At 45.7% G+C, this 14,828-nt stretch overlaps 1 protein-coding gene across 3 annotated transcripts in view; it reads left to right on the forward strand.

Moving 5' to 3' along the window:
• Positions 1–14,828, forward strand: part of nckap5l (NCK-associated protein 5-like) — a 23,552-nt gene continuing 8,724 nt past the window's right edge. The window contains exons 1-6 of one of the 3 annotated variants that reach the window (XM_027011954.2): positions 1–205; positions 13,587–13,719; positions 13,837–13,905; positions 14,105–14,143; positions 14,295–14,414; positions 14,738–14,824. In XM_027011954.2, the coding sequence (XP_026867755.2) occupies positions 13,594–13,719; positions 13,837–13,905; positions 14,105–14,143; positions 14,295–14,414; positions 14,738–14,824 (441 nt within the window). In that variant the 5' untranslated portion in view covers positions 1–205; positions 13,587–13,593. Of the gene's footprint in view, positions 206–7,507; positions 7,709–12,304; positions 13,720–13,836; positions 13,906–14,104; positions 14,144–14,294; positions 14,415–14,737; positions 14,825–14,828 lie in introns of those variants that run through there. The other 2 variants (XM_027011955.2, XM_027011956.2) reach the window with 2 other exon arrangements.

A 14,828-nucleotide genomic window follows, 5' to 3' on the forward strand; every position in this document is an offset into this window, starting at 1 on the left:
TTTCCTGCCGAGCGGTCTTAACCTAAACACGGCGAGAAAGCGAGCGAGAGAGGGAGAGGAAGCGACGACAAAAACGTCCACTCGACTGCGAGGGGAGCGGACAGACATGCTGCCGCTGTGCGAGTCGAAAAGGGCAGTTTCTTAGCGTGTTTGTCGGAGATTTCTGCCCCAGCGTCCGAGGCCGGAGAGGAGGACTGCACTGAAGGTAAATAATCTCTTACTTTCCAGACGAAGCCTAACGTTGTACGCATCGTTGCTGTTTCGGTGATGACATCGTGCCGAGTGAGCGAAACGGAGTTACGTTCATTCAAACGAAAGCCCACGGAAAACATTCCGGGTCGAAAAATAAAACGGGTTACATGTGCTGTAATGTTCTCGGACACCGGCCGGGTGTCGGACCGAGGATGCTTGTGATATCCTGCCTGCCCGGACAGGATGCGTTGTGCCTTCTGCCCTGCCATTTAAACAGCTAGTCTACTTAAGTGAATTGTGCCGGTAGCCGAGGACTGTTTGCATGAACGAGCTATCTGCCTACATGTCCTGTCTTTCTTTCCTCCTTCAGAACCGATATAACCCCGTCGGCATTTACCTACGAACCCCTTTCCGTGAGCCATTGTGTTGACCTCAGCTAGTTAAAGGTGTAGCACCCCCCCCCCCCCCCCCCCAAGCCCTACACAGCAAACTGCGTGTAGCTATCCTCTGGAAGAAAGCTGTTAGAATTTTTGCAATACTCTACTTTTTTTGTTTGCTTCTTAAATGAGAGACTGCACTGTAAAATTGCTAATTTTGGCAGTGTTCATGTTGCATTAGACCCTAAAACAGCAACTAATTCAAGTGTAATTGAGGGTAAAAGCATACCCCTGCCCCTCCCCTTTAATATTTTACAGATGTTTTTCACATTTGCAAGCCCCATGTCCAAAACCATATTAAGCCTGGCTTACAACATAGGCTACCACTCTGCAAGATGTAATTGTCAAATTCCAAGGCAGCGCAATAAAGTTAATGATATTTACTCCCGCCTAGAGGTTTTAGAATGTTTGTATCCAAACAGAGCACAGCATATGATGTAAACCAAGGATGCACCCCCAAAAAATAGCTGAAAGTAATAGATAGCAAAATAAATGCCTAAATTGCTCTGTAAACCAAATGACCACAAAGCACCTTATGGGAGCAGTGGACTCGCTTCTAGTTTAGAGATAGTCATGGTTGTGTGGTTGCTATGTGAGCTACTCCCATGATCAACGCATTATCTTCTTTTTCCTCGGCCTTTGATCATTTTTGCATGCCCAGGGGACATACACTGTCCTTAATGGGAGGCAGATGACACCATCAGCTCTCCGTGTACGATGGCAAAATCCTTCACGAGGAATTCGGAAAGGTCATGTTCATCCCTTCCTCCCTTGTATGCCCTCTGCTCTTCCACGCCGGGTGGAAAAACCATACTTGCTTTATTCGCACTGGACAAATTATTGCCACAGTGTTGCATTCTAAACATGCCGGGGTGGGTGTGTGCACAGTAGCTCACACCTGCAAGCATGCACATGTGCGTGTGCCTGTACTGTGCCCCAGGTGCTGTGGAAGAGGAGGCAGATTTTCTTGTTGGGCCTCTTCTCATAGCCATGCAATTACTGTGCCATTATTCTGCGAAAATACTTAGTCTCCAGAAATGTGTCCATTTTACCAAACAGCTGTCAGTCTAAAGCTTTTTAAAAGAGTTTTACAGTGTAGCTGTTGTTTTATCAGTACGCTAAACAAAAGATAGTTAGCCTTGTAAAGATTGTTAGTATCCCTTATGTCATGTATTATGAGCTTGTAGCCATGTTATTTTTGAATAACTTTGCTGTTAACTTTGCTTTAAAAAAAAGAAAAGAAACAAGATCAGGTCCTTGTCACAGTGTCGCCTTATATTTATTTATAGCACTGCAGAAGTGCAACTTTATATTCATGCAGACATTTGGGTGACACTGTGCAACATATTAGATTGTTAAGATACATGATCCACCTGGCACAAAGGGTGACTGTCTTGTATCCAGTGAACAGGGTCTGTTTTTCCTTCTTTGAGGCTCATGATGTTATTTCATGGACGGGAGCCCAGAGCCGCGTCTGGCCACCTGATCGTGCCACTAGGTCGGCATGCTGACCAGCTGCTATCACAGGGAGAAACACATGAGGTGCATAAAAACTACAACTCCCTCCACCGAAAAAGCGCAACTCAGGCCTGACATAACAGTCAAAGCCGTGGGAATTATTTTGTGTCAATAACGGGTTAAGATACTCCTGTTGTCTTGGTCATCTATCCGTTCATTCCACATATTTTAGGGGATTGCCTTAAAGATGGCCGCACTCTTGAGCTAAGTGTTTCCGGTGGCTGAAACTGGGGGCATTTTGTGGCCAATGTTTCCATACTGTCATGCTGCTTTCAGGCTGCCAAACATGGTTCTCTGGACAGTTGGGTCTGAGGCATGAAATTGGTGCTCTGTCTAGGCGTCTCTGGCTGGGGGCTCTCCTCCAGAACCCTCCGTGCGTTTGCTCATCAAGGGCTGGAGCCTGGGAGTCTTCTGTTAACACAAGCACACAGATGTGGTCATCGTAGCTGCCCCTTACCTTGTCCTTCGCGCGAAAGCGAAGAAAGGTGCAGTGGCTGGTAATGCTGGTCACAGAGCACTCAGCCCCTCTCCCTCTCTCTCTCTCTCCCTCCCTCTCTCACTCTCCCTCCCTCCCTCCCTCTCTCTCTCTCTCTCTCTCTGCATGCCCATGACTCGTTAAGGCTGCCTGTGCGCCGTTATCAGTTTCCCCCACTGGTGCATTTCCTCCTGCTGCCCGGCTTGCGGTTACCATGGTTATGGATCGGTGGGGGCACATTAGCATGTAGAGAATTCATCAATTACTCAGGGAAGCCGGAGATCTGGGACAGGAGCACAGCAGGGGAGCAGGGAGCAGACTCGGCAAGACTCTGCCGCTGTTTCCACACGCTGCAGATGTTTGGCGGAGAGCAATTACCTTTCCTCTCCCCCTGCTGGCTTTGTTTCGTTTGGGGGATGCCCACCTTTGTCTGAGCAGCAGGGGCTGATGGTGGCAAAATGTGATTTTTAGAAAACGCCGGTTATTATTATTATTATTATTACTAAGAAATAAACATGTCTTATCTTAAATGGCTCCATTTCAGACTAGTTAACCATGTGCAATAACAAACTAAACCACCTTCAACAGTACCCCTCTCTTAAGATTGTGGGAGTGTGTTGTTACCCTCGGGTTTGTCATCACGTTTCCTATTTAATGAAAGAAATGAGTGATTGCGTGATTAGTTCCAAGATTTGTTTTGCTTCAGATCGGCCCTGCAGAAGAGGCTAAGGCCAGGCAAACATTTGAACTGGGTTTTCCCAGAGCTCCAGTCTTCATCTGCAACAAACATTCAATTCATACTTGTGCGAAGCGGAACTATGCTTCGCTATGCGGCTTTAATCAGTTCAAGCAAACCAGGTCAATGGCACATCCTGTTTGGGCAATGGAAGGATAAATGTCCACGATTTGGTTGGACAGCAACAAGAGTTAAACAAAGCCCATCAGAAATCGGCCCAGCATGGCATGTTGGATATAGCTGGGGAACAAAATGGCCACATTCATGGAGCTCTTTGAAAAGCCATACCAGCGGCTGCTGTTCCAGGATGGATCTAAAAAGAACAATCTTGTATGCTTTCATTTCCTCTTTTTTTTCTGGAAATGAAAGTCTCGGTGGTTTGGTGTCCCATGATCCCCTCGTCCCGTTGATTACACCCAAACCATTCCCATAAGAGGCCTACCAGCCCTGGTGCATGCCATGTTTATGTTAAATATGCTGGTTGCCTGGCTGGAGCGTCGGCTGCTCTTTAAAGTGTGCTTTTTCGTTCGTCCGACCTGCAGCTGAGAGCGGCCGTCTGTTACCCCCGGGCAACCGTTCTTTGGCAGCAGAGTTCACATGCACCTCCGTACAGGCGCGGGGTGATTAATGACTGCATGGGAAGGCCCTGCACATCGTCCCCGGTGCGTGCGGCGGGTGTTGTAACAAGGGCGGACATTCGGATTGCGGTGCCGTAAGCGGGCAGAGCAGAACAAAGCAGGCCGGTGGTTGGGGGGGGGGGGCTAGGGGGTTGGGGGTGGAGCTGTAGCCAGCGCAGCGAACGACGGGCGTTCGCTCAGGGGCCACTGCGCCTGGCGTCCAGATGTTTTGTGGCTGTGTCCCCAAAGCCTAGTGAAGTCCAGGCTTCACTGCACTTTACTGCGGCACCGGCCGGGGAACAGCCACCTCAGTCAGCGCTGGTTGCATACCAGCCTTTAAGCAAAGCATATGTTGTAGTCTTTTCCTCACATAAAGTTCCTTTTTTTTTTTTTCCCTGTTTCATTTCATGTGTGTGTGTTTTGTTTTGTTTTTTCATTGTTTCATTGTTTATCAGTGAAGGGACCAGTTCAGTTTTCTTCCCTTTTTTTTTTTTTTTGGTGTTTATATACAGTAGCCAATGTGACATTTACCCAAGGTGGTATCCATGGTTACAAGATGATTTGGCCTAGACTGATACGAGATGGCCTTGTTTAGTAGACACAACGTTTGTGTGCGTGGTTCTGACCTCAGAAAAAAATTTGCTTTGTCAAGCAGTTTAGTGTTGACACTGCCTCATTATATTTGGATACTGTTGTATTTACCATTTACACAAACACTTGAATTGATGTGCTTGTTCTTAAATGAGGGATGAAGCTCACTCCATGGGAGACAAGTTTAACCACAATCCTACTACGAGTTTTCTTTTCTTTTTTTTTCCACACGTTTTTTAACTTACATCCCTCAAAGTAAAGTCCTTACATCCCTCAAAGTAAAGTATTATAGTTTTTCGTTTGCTGCATGCAGTCAAAACAAAAACAAAAACAAACAAAAAAAACAGTACAAAGAATCTTGGGTCAGTTAAAGATCGAGTCTCATGCGCCTCCACTCCCTCGCCCCAACCCGGACTAGTGTCACATTTCCAAAAGGCGTATCGGCCCCTCCACCTCACACGGAGTTCAGCACATTACAGCCCATTAAGCTGTCTCGCTCTCAATGGGGGCTTTTTGCGCCAGCCCTCTGATTTATTCCCTTAATCCGGACTCGGCACAACTGCGCAACACAAGCACGCTACTGCCCGGTACGCTCGCTACCACAGCGGCACTGTGGCACGACCCGAGCGCTGCCGGTCAGCCCAACACCTGGGACGGCGTGCCATCTGTCACTTCACCCTTTCGCTCATTTGACTTTAGCGTTTTCGTTTTTTTACTCTACGTACGAGGTTCACGTTATTTCTGAACTTCGTCGAAGGCGCTTGGATAGGGGACGTTTAAACCGAATAATCGCGGTTGTGTCCATTTTCTACGTCGCTACGTACGCTATTGAGCCTCAGTCCAGATTCAATTAGCGGAACATTCTCTAGCGCAGTTGTTTTGTTCCCGTGCAAATGCTCCCGTCGAGTTAAATATTCAGCCGTGTTCCAGGAGTCGTAGGTTGGCAGAGTAGTTCTCATGCGGGCTAATGAAAAATGCAGTTCAAGACCTGGTGCAACCCGCTTTGCTCATTTGTGCCCCAGTTTGCCTGTCTCTGCTGAGCGCCAAATTGTTAACACTTGAAATAGCAGTGGAGATAGCAGGCGAATTTCACTCAGGATATTCGAGCTGAACCTTCAGGCTTGTACCACCGAGCTTCCACCCGCATTTTTATACATTACCTCATTCTGGATTGTTGCATGTAATGATATTTACAAGACACTGGCTCTTGAGGACATGACTTTTTCATGGGTGAAAGTGCCATAGGTGGAGACACAATGACCCTTTGTGCGGATTCCCTCTTGGCGGCTAGCGCCAGGACAACACGTGACCCCTCTCGCATTTGGGTAACGTCATCCAATTTGGGCCTCTAACGTGCGGCCTCCGTTACCGTGCAGGGCGGAATTCCGGCCGTGCTCGGGTGAGCGTGTACTGCTAAGAACGACTGATCTGGGGTTCAGTTCAGTTTGGGACGAAGGCTGCAGGATTTATTTGTTAGCCCTTTAAATGCAAGGTCGACACGCTATTCGGAGAACGTTTTCTGCAAAAACGATTCACAAGAGATGCCATTGTTGTGCTGGAAAACAGCCAGTTATCCTATTAGGGGGAAACTCACAGGCTTCGACTCATTGCTGTGGGACCTCTGAAAACCTTTGATTCAAAGGGCATGTTTATGTAGAGAATTGCTCAAAATCCCCAGTTGAACATTGGAATTTGAGTGATATCCTCAGCTGACTGCTGGAATTTGAGTGATATTTTTTTGTGTTCAGGTGCTGGTGTATTAATTAGCACATCCTAGATTAGCAACAACACTTGTATTGGTGAAGAGAAGGCTTTCTCACACCACTGGATCATTTTTAGGCAAACGACACAGAGGAAAACATGGTTTTAATTTTAAGGGCAAACATGCTGATCCAGTTTAATGTGATTTGTATGTTTTGTGCTCTACTTCAGAAGGAATTCATCTAAAATAATAGTATCAGATAGTACAACCTGGAGAAATATATCCGGATTGTAGCGCCAGCCTTGAAATTTTCCTTTGGTGCAACTTATCCTGATAAAATTTGGTTCTCCTTATTGTAATGCAGGCATGTTGTATATCCTTGAATTGTCTTTGAGAATTAGTCTCCTTGCTGAAGTGGGTTTTATGCACCATAAATTATTATAAAGCCACAAATGAAGGCTCAGGAAGTGTTTATGTTCATTAAAACGGGAACCGGGGTGTACGGAGGCTGCGGGCAAAGCCGTTGGTCATTAACACTGTTTTTATTTTTCACTGATAAAGGAAAAACCCTTCCCCAGCTAAATTTCATGTAATTTGAAGTCCAGTTTCAAATCTTGCCAGTTCAAGACTTAACAAATGCAAGCATTTAAGTTTGGGAGCCCTGGACGTGTGACAGAAAGGTAAAGACGTACCCAGTTAATGCAGGACACTAACACCCGCCATCTTGATCACGACGTAATAAAGTAGTTCTAACATTTCAGGAAAAAAAGCAGCAGATTTCTCTTTCCAGCTGTAGCCACCCTGTCCTGTTCTGCAGCTCCTAACTAGGTCGCATTTTTGACGTGCACCTACATCGGACCATCTCCATAATTGCGAACTGCAATCCAATCAGATCTAGACTTCCACAGCCAGGCAGTCCTCTTAGAAGGAAGCTCCTGCCCTGTGACGGGGTCGGGTTGCCCGGGCAACCCCACGGCTCCCTTTGCCCGTTCGGATATCCTCTGCTGTCGCCGTCGCCTTTGTGCGACGGGGATCAGTGCTGTCTCCGCTGAAACATAACCACCCTCTCTTTTATGGCCCCCGCCAGCACTCGCAGGGTTAATGTTTGGCAGAGGCTGTTGGAGGAGGGAGAGGCTGGGAGAGGAGAGGTGGATGGGGGGTGGCCCACAGCTGTCATAGTAGGCTGGGTCTGTGGGGCTGTGGTGCTTGCTTCACTCTCCCCGGAACAATGAGCGGCTGTGGAAGGCAGCCCACAAGGCCGGGACGGACTCACCCGAGGACAGGCCCTCTGCTTCCAGAGTGAGGGAGGGACGCACGCATCGGGACAGGACCTCAGACGGTTGGCGGGGGACGTTTTTGGTTCCTGCTCCAGTGTCTCCTGTTTGTCTTGCATGGCTTGCCCTCTGGTTACAAGGATGCTGTAACTGGACATGGTTAAAGGTAAAAGGGTCTTTTAAAAAGGTCTTAAGCTTTTTTTCTGTCGTTGCATATTTCGGCTGTTAGCTCATCCAGAAGCATTTTTTTAAAGCTTGTATGAAAAACATTTTTTATGAAAACCTTTTTTTTTTGTGCTTGTGTGTTTTAGAGACAAGATTTGAGACAGGTTTGGGAAAAGGAAAAGTACCCAGTTATTCCTTGTTCCACTAATATAGTGCTATCATGTCTTCCCTGCTTGGCATCACTGGCTTTGCTATGTAAAATGTGATATTTGCCGACAGTCTTTGATATAAATTTTATAAGTAGGGCACCAAAGTTCACGATGAAACATTCTGTTAAACTACCAACTATGTAAGCGATAAGTAATATTTGATAAAATCACCTTAGTTCTCACAAATTGTAGTAGCATAATGTGAGTAATGTAAGAAATTTCCCTTTTGAGGCAAGGAAATGGACTGGCAGTGTAAACTATTTCAATGAGTTGAATTGATTTGAACTAAACTGAAGTGAATTAGATTGCTGCTGTTGTTGAAGCACCTAAACAGTTGAGGCATTTGGTGTTTCTAAACATCTGCATTTGTTAAGACACTCCTGTATTGAATTGCTTTATATAAAAAAAACACAGGACGTCTCATCTCTTCCTTGTGATCAACACTAAATTATTATTTTTTTAAACACAAAATGTGCGGCATTACTTCCTACAGGAGTTTTTATTCTTTAATGCATTTTTTGTTTGTTTGTTAGCACTTAGCCTAGATAATGTTGATCGGTGCCATTTGTAGATCATTCTTTGTTTCGGGGTAACACATACTCTGACTCGGCATAAATACCATTCACAGTCAGGTGGGAGCTAATTAACTGGTTAATTCACACCTCACCTCCGGCAGATTCACAGCTTACCCCCACATGTTCCCATGCGGCCTTGAGAGAAGCGAGGCGCCCTGGTTTCTCAGAATCCCCCGCCGTGTTTTGGCACTTTCGAGGCCTTTACGGTGAGCAGGACAGACCACTGGAGCGGCACCCCTCTGAGGGTCACCCCACTAACTGTCCTCCTCTCTCGCTTAACTGCACATCACCGTTGCCTCGTTCGTCCGACTCCCCGAGCGAGCGCAGAACGTGCAACCAAGGCCCACGGAGATCTTTGTGGTCCAGCAGTCAGGAGACGTTTGCTCATGGGTCTAAAAGCCTGCCGACAACGGCACCGGGTGTTCAGATTAAACTGAACGAGGATCAACGTTATTTAAGCTTTTTCTGCCCATAATGGAATATTAAAGACGAGGGACTGCGTCTCGTCCCACGGAGGGAAACAGTTCACATCAGAGAGAAAAAATAATTCCCCTAGGAGATGAAAGCCTGGCTTTTATGTCTGTTTGCTTTTCCTCTTAGGATTGAAAAGTGCAGATGACACTTATCTGCTAATCCCTTTCATTGTATGCAGAAGAGGTCTGTCTAGTCTCTCCTTTGAGGCAATTGATAAAATTATCAGCTCATAAATAACGCGAAAGAAGATCAATAATCAGGCTTTTGGGAGCTGGGAGGGGGGGGGCAGAGGGGGGTCACAGGGCTGCGTGCCCATTGTGCAGGGTGTGAATAATCAGGAGCTGTCACGGCGGATGGCGATTGGTCGGTTCTTAATAACTGGCAGAGTGTGGGGGTGGGCAGGCGGCGAGGTTTCAGGATCCTGGAGAGCTCCACTTCTGTTTGATTGCCTTCTTGCTGGCTTTCTTCCACCCCTCCCACTACTGCTGAATTTCTTTTTTCTCCTGTTTTTTCACTCGTCGTTTGCATTAATGTAGTATGCTAATATAGCAGAGTATATCCGTTCTGTACTGTATGGCGTTAACAAATCTGAGTGTTTCAGCAATTAACAAGAAAATCGTTTAAATCAGAAGATGAAAGTTATCAACAAAAATGCAAATGTTTTTGCAGAAAGGCTTAAAGGTGGCTGTTTTTTTTCTCTCAGAGGTACAATAGCACACTGTAAAGCAGTAATTTGAAAATACTATTATGTAATGTCCTCTTTGTTCAACACCTGCCTGTTGTTCAGCCTTAGGATCCTTTACCCATCAATCCTATTTCTGGCACTTGCCAAAATATGACTGTAATTCAGTACAGATAAGTTATTATCATGACTGCAAATACATGTGCAAATGACCTTGAAATTAGCTGTCTGTGGCCCTTTTGATAGACAAGGGAAGACAAAAGCATCACTTCTCAAACGCTTCCATCCTGCTCTTTGACTGCTCCTTTATGGACCCGTACAGTTTGTCTGCCGTTGCCCTTAAATCATGTCACCGAGTTTGCCAACATTGAGAAAGCCCTGGCCCACATTCTCCGCTTTGTCAAATGAGAGCACCCGCACCTGTTTGATGTATCTGAAATGTATCTGGGATTGCCCACGGTGTCTGCCCTGCCGCACTTCATGAAAGCGTCGGCGTGTAGAGAGCAGCTCTGATTTCGAGCCTCAGTCACGTTCAGGAGCCTCTCCTCTGGCCATCATACCAACCCGGTGACTCAGAAGCACGGGGAAATCGGCAGTATAAGGGCCCAGCAGTGCTTCTGCGTTCCACCTACAAACACCAATGGTAGCCACACAGTAGCAAAGGTGAAATAAATGTACTGCGTTGCAGATAAATGAGCATTGGGGGCCCTATTAAGGCTGGACCACAGTGGTTTATTGCTGTGTTTACCATTCAGCATATCACGAGATTAAGGGGCCAGCCTTGCGGTACTGCCAAGGATTTGTTAGTGTGGAGCATATATCCTACCTTGGTTTTCCCCATCAGTCTTGTTTGCGTGGACGGTGACATGAAAACTGAAGCCTCCTTGGTTATAGTTCAGATAAACCCAGAATATGGCCAGTGAGGTTCACAGCCAGATGCGAATTCATGCTAATCTCATTTGGGATTGACAAGAAGAGATTAGCACCTTTCTTTGTTGGCTGTCGGAGGCCGAAGGCCTGGTACTTGATCTCCGTCTGAAGTGATGGCCAAGGAAAGCGCAGACCATCGAGACATCTGTCGTGAACTGAGATGCGGTCGGCCCTGAATAGCATGTTGAATTGTGGTGTCTCAGCAAACAGTTAGTCACTGTGAGACATTCATGACTGCATTGTCTCAAAATCAGGCGCCGTTTAGTGCCCGATGCACACCTCTAATGTGATATCTTAATAGGCTTTTTCAGGTATTGTAGCGGCCAATGAGACTTCTTAAGAACCAGCAGCATGGGGTTATGTGTCATCTTGTCGTTTCACAGTAGCATACATGTACTACTGCATATGTATGCTACCGTGCACATGTCTGCAGGTCTAGTTGTCTCCTGGAATCTGGGCCATTGGTAATGTTTTTTTGTAAACCTTGGGAGAATATCTAAGGGTCCTGGGAAAATCCTATCTGAAAAGGTCTGCACGAAACACTATGTATCATTGCAAAGACTTCAAATTAGTCTTCCTGGGCGCTGTCTCGGTGGATTTGCCTGACTCATGCATTAATTTTTCATTGCGTGCCAGTGATTCAGAGATGAAAAGGAAAGATGAGCAAGTCTGGTGGCGGCTCTACATGTGGCGTCTCGGATAATCTCCTGAGGGTAGTCTCGACTTCCTACGCTGTCTGAACTCAAGGGGATGCACCGAAGATGTAGAATAAACCAATGGCATCTGCTAGGGGCTGCCCCAAGACATGCTAAGTCCTGGTATTAACAGCTGGACGATACATCATCGATACATCAATACAGCATCAGTGCGACATAAATTGCAACCATGGGTTTTATTAGACTATATCAGTTCTTAATATGTCTGAGTCAATCAAAATTCATAATGGGTTCTGCTTGGCTAATGGATCCAGAGCCAAGCTCTTTTGTGCTCAGGCTTATTAGCATCTGGGGGTTTGACTTGCATTTTGGAAAATCACCATTCTCACACATGTCCCACATGCAAACACTTTACGCTTGTGTGGCGCAGATGCTAAAACGTGGTCTGTCAAATTAAATCATGTTGTTTTTTACTGGGAGAATTAAGAATTCCAGCTCGGGCTGGGTGTACATCCACATCCTCCTGCACTATCCAGCGCACAATGGTGGTCACACAAGCTTGGTAATTTAATCTATAAGAGAAGCATTATACTTTGCTTGCCTTCGGCTTTGGTGTCTTTTAGCCAATAAGCCATTTTTCTCTTTTCTCATTACCTGGTGTGTTTCAGTGGCTTTCCAGTTCTTTATAAGAAAGGCATTTTTGGCTTTCATTCAAGAACAAATAAAAAACAGCTATGACCTTTTAGGGCTGCCAGTACAGAAAAAAACCCTACATAGCTCACTGGTCTGGGTGTGTTTTTTTTTCAGCTTGGTGCTATATAGAGTTCATGGACATGTGCAGTGTTTGCACAGCTTTTGAAATGGATGTCTACTGAAAAGGGGCACAGCCTTGTTCCAGCTGGTTTGATAAACCTCACTGCATCAGAACATGGGCTTCACCAAAATGCCCTCAGCTATTCACTGGAAGCAAGCTATATCATCCAGTACTTAATGGTAGGCGAGGCATGTTAATCACTGCCTCTAGACCTTTCATTAAGTCCCTGTTATATACATTATAACTTGTGGCAAAGGAACAACATGGATGTAGCCTGAATAGGGCATTTTCCTGATCTAGCCAATCAGTCACTAAAAGTGCACGTGTTAATTGTATTACGAAATCTGGCCCATTATACACAGTTCAATTTAGTATAATTAACAGTGTCTATTTTGTCTCTGCACCAAGATTGTTGGCTCTATCTGCTTAAAATGGAGCGGAGCTTCCTGGCACTAGATTGCCCCAGAAGAGACATTCCCAGCGCTGTGTCTCCTTCGGCTTGCCGTAATGCCTTAATCCACAGTAAAATTGGGCCAGTGTTCCCTGACCCACTGCACTCGTAGATCTGGGAGCCCACTGGGCTTTGTGTTCATTTGTTTTCATAAGCGGAGACTGCATTTAAACCAGTTCACTGCCAACGCAGCCACGAAGCTCTGCTGAGACGTAACGTAACACACATTAGCATTAAAAACCTCAATTATGAATGAGGGCCATGAACATGCAAATTAGATTTTTTTAGATTCAGTTTTGAAACAGGATAGGCTGCATGCTGGGATTAGCCCAAGTGCTTAGAGAAGGTCAAGGATATAGTAATGCAATAACAGGAACGTGCAGACGCGTGCCTCTATGGCTATGAAGAGCATGAGAAAGTTGAGAGTAGTCAAAATGAATGTAATTCTTTGTTACAAATGGCAACAACTTCACTAATGTGTCACATATTGGTTCCACTAGGACGCACTGACCCGTTGCATGTAGGCCATGAGAAACAGGCTACTGTGCACTGGTTACCGGTGCAGGTTAGCATGGATGTCAGAGAGCTATGACATGGCCGCAATCCACGGGTGTGTTCCATTCAAATGCTTAGGTTTGTCTAATCCCTGCTATTATCGTGGATCTGTAGCCAAAGCCTGGGCCATTACAGCTGTCCTGCTGTTGCACTCCAGCTGTCCTAGCGACCCGATCAGCACGGCAGCACGGCATGATGGGATCGGGTCACTGGTACAGCTGTGGGTGAAGCAGCAGCACAGTCCTATTGCCTTTGTTTTTGTGTGTTTTTTTTTTTTTTTTTCTCTGTTCCATGCGTATGGCGAATTGCAAGGAGATGTTTGGAACATCATGAAAGGGATTGCATCACTGATTGTTTTTACACTTCTGTAGTGTTTGAATAAACAAAAGGTCTTATACTCCTTTCATTAAGCTGCCAAGGTCTGCAGCCAAATCATACAGAGAAACACTGTTTCTGTTTAACATCTCCTCCACAAAGAGATCACCTCACTGATAACTTTCTCCTGTATTCCATTGTTTACTTTCTCCGTGCAGGTTGAAGATGATGTCTGAAGAAGTCCAGTGCAGAGCGCTCGAGGAGGACCCGGAGTCTGAGGAGGGCGACCTGGAGTCGTATCTGGAGGAGGAGAGCAGCAGTGAGCTCCTGGAGCGCGTCCGAGAGCTTCAAGTGAGTCCCATTTCTCCAGCACCTTACCTCAAAAGGCCAGGACAAGAAAATCCTGCACATTCCCCTTCTGCTCAGTATCAATGTGGTGAATAACATGCGTACTCTGTTTTGGCCCAGGCTGAAAACTCGGCCCTTTCCTTAGCCAACGAGAGCCAGAGGGAAGCTTATGAGAGATGTCTGGATGAGGTGGGTTCTGACAGTTTGATAGACAGGGACCTTCTGCTTTCAATGTTTTATACAATGCCTTTTATTTTCAAGGTTCTACACAATAATCAAATGAATGGAATTCTTTTTAAAAAACTATTTATTGATCCTCAAACTATAAAACAGTGCTAAGCGGAATGCGCTTTATGAGAACCTAAGATGTCTTTTCTAATGCCGATAGGTCGCCAACCACGTCGTCCAAGCCCTGCTCAACCAGAAGGTAAAGTTTATCAAACTGCATTTGTTTCAGATTTGGTTGCTTGCTTTCAGGTCATGTGTTGTCATGGGCTAAAAATGCCAGTTAAAAGTGCCTTGCCATCGCCTCGTGTTGGCACTGCCGTAGCAACGGGTGTTTCATGTGCCTGTTACAGGACCTTCGGGAGGAGTGCATCAAGCTGAAAATGCGAGTGTTTGATTTGGAGAGGCAGAACAGAACACTGTGTGAACTCCTCCAGGAAAAACTGCACAATCAGTCGTGTGTACATCAGCAGGTAAATTATAATAAAACACCTGCATGTGCAAACAAAGTGCAATACAGTAGTCAGTAAAAATGAGCTGCAAACATAGCATTTTTAGTTGTAGCATTCCTAAAAGACCATATGTATATAATCATTATGCTTGTTGATTAGATTTGTTTTGCCGAAATTTGTGCTTTCCTGCTTATTTGGGTGGATTTTTTATGCCTTTCTGAGGAAGGGAAAAGATGTGTATTTTCCAGATAGAAAATGTACAGCTAAAACACCGAATGCCATGTTCTATTACAGGAGTATATGATGCTGTGTAGAACTCTTAACACTATTCCTTTTGAATTCAGACTGGGTCCTGCTTGGAACACATTACTGAGCTACAACACAGCGATGTAAGCAAACTGATTGAAACTCAGAAGAATGCACAAGCCAAGGTAA

Source organism: Electrophorus electricus, chromosome 22 (genome assembly GCF_013358815.1).
Source record: "Electrophorus electricus isolate fEleEle1 chromosome 22, fEleEle1.pri, whole genome shotgun sequence".
Lineage (NCBI taxonomy): Eukaryota > Metazoa > Chordata > Actinopteri > Gymnotiformes > Gymnotidae > Electrophorus > Electrophorus electricus.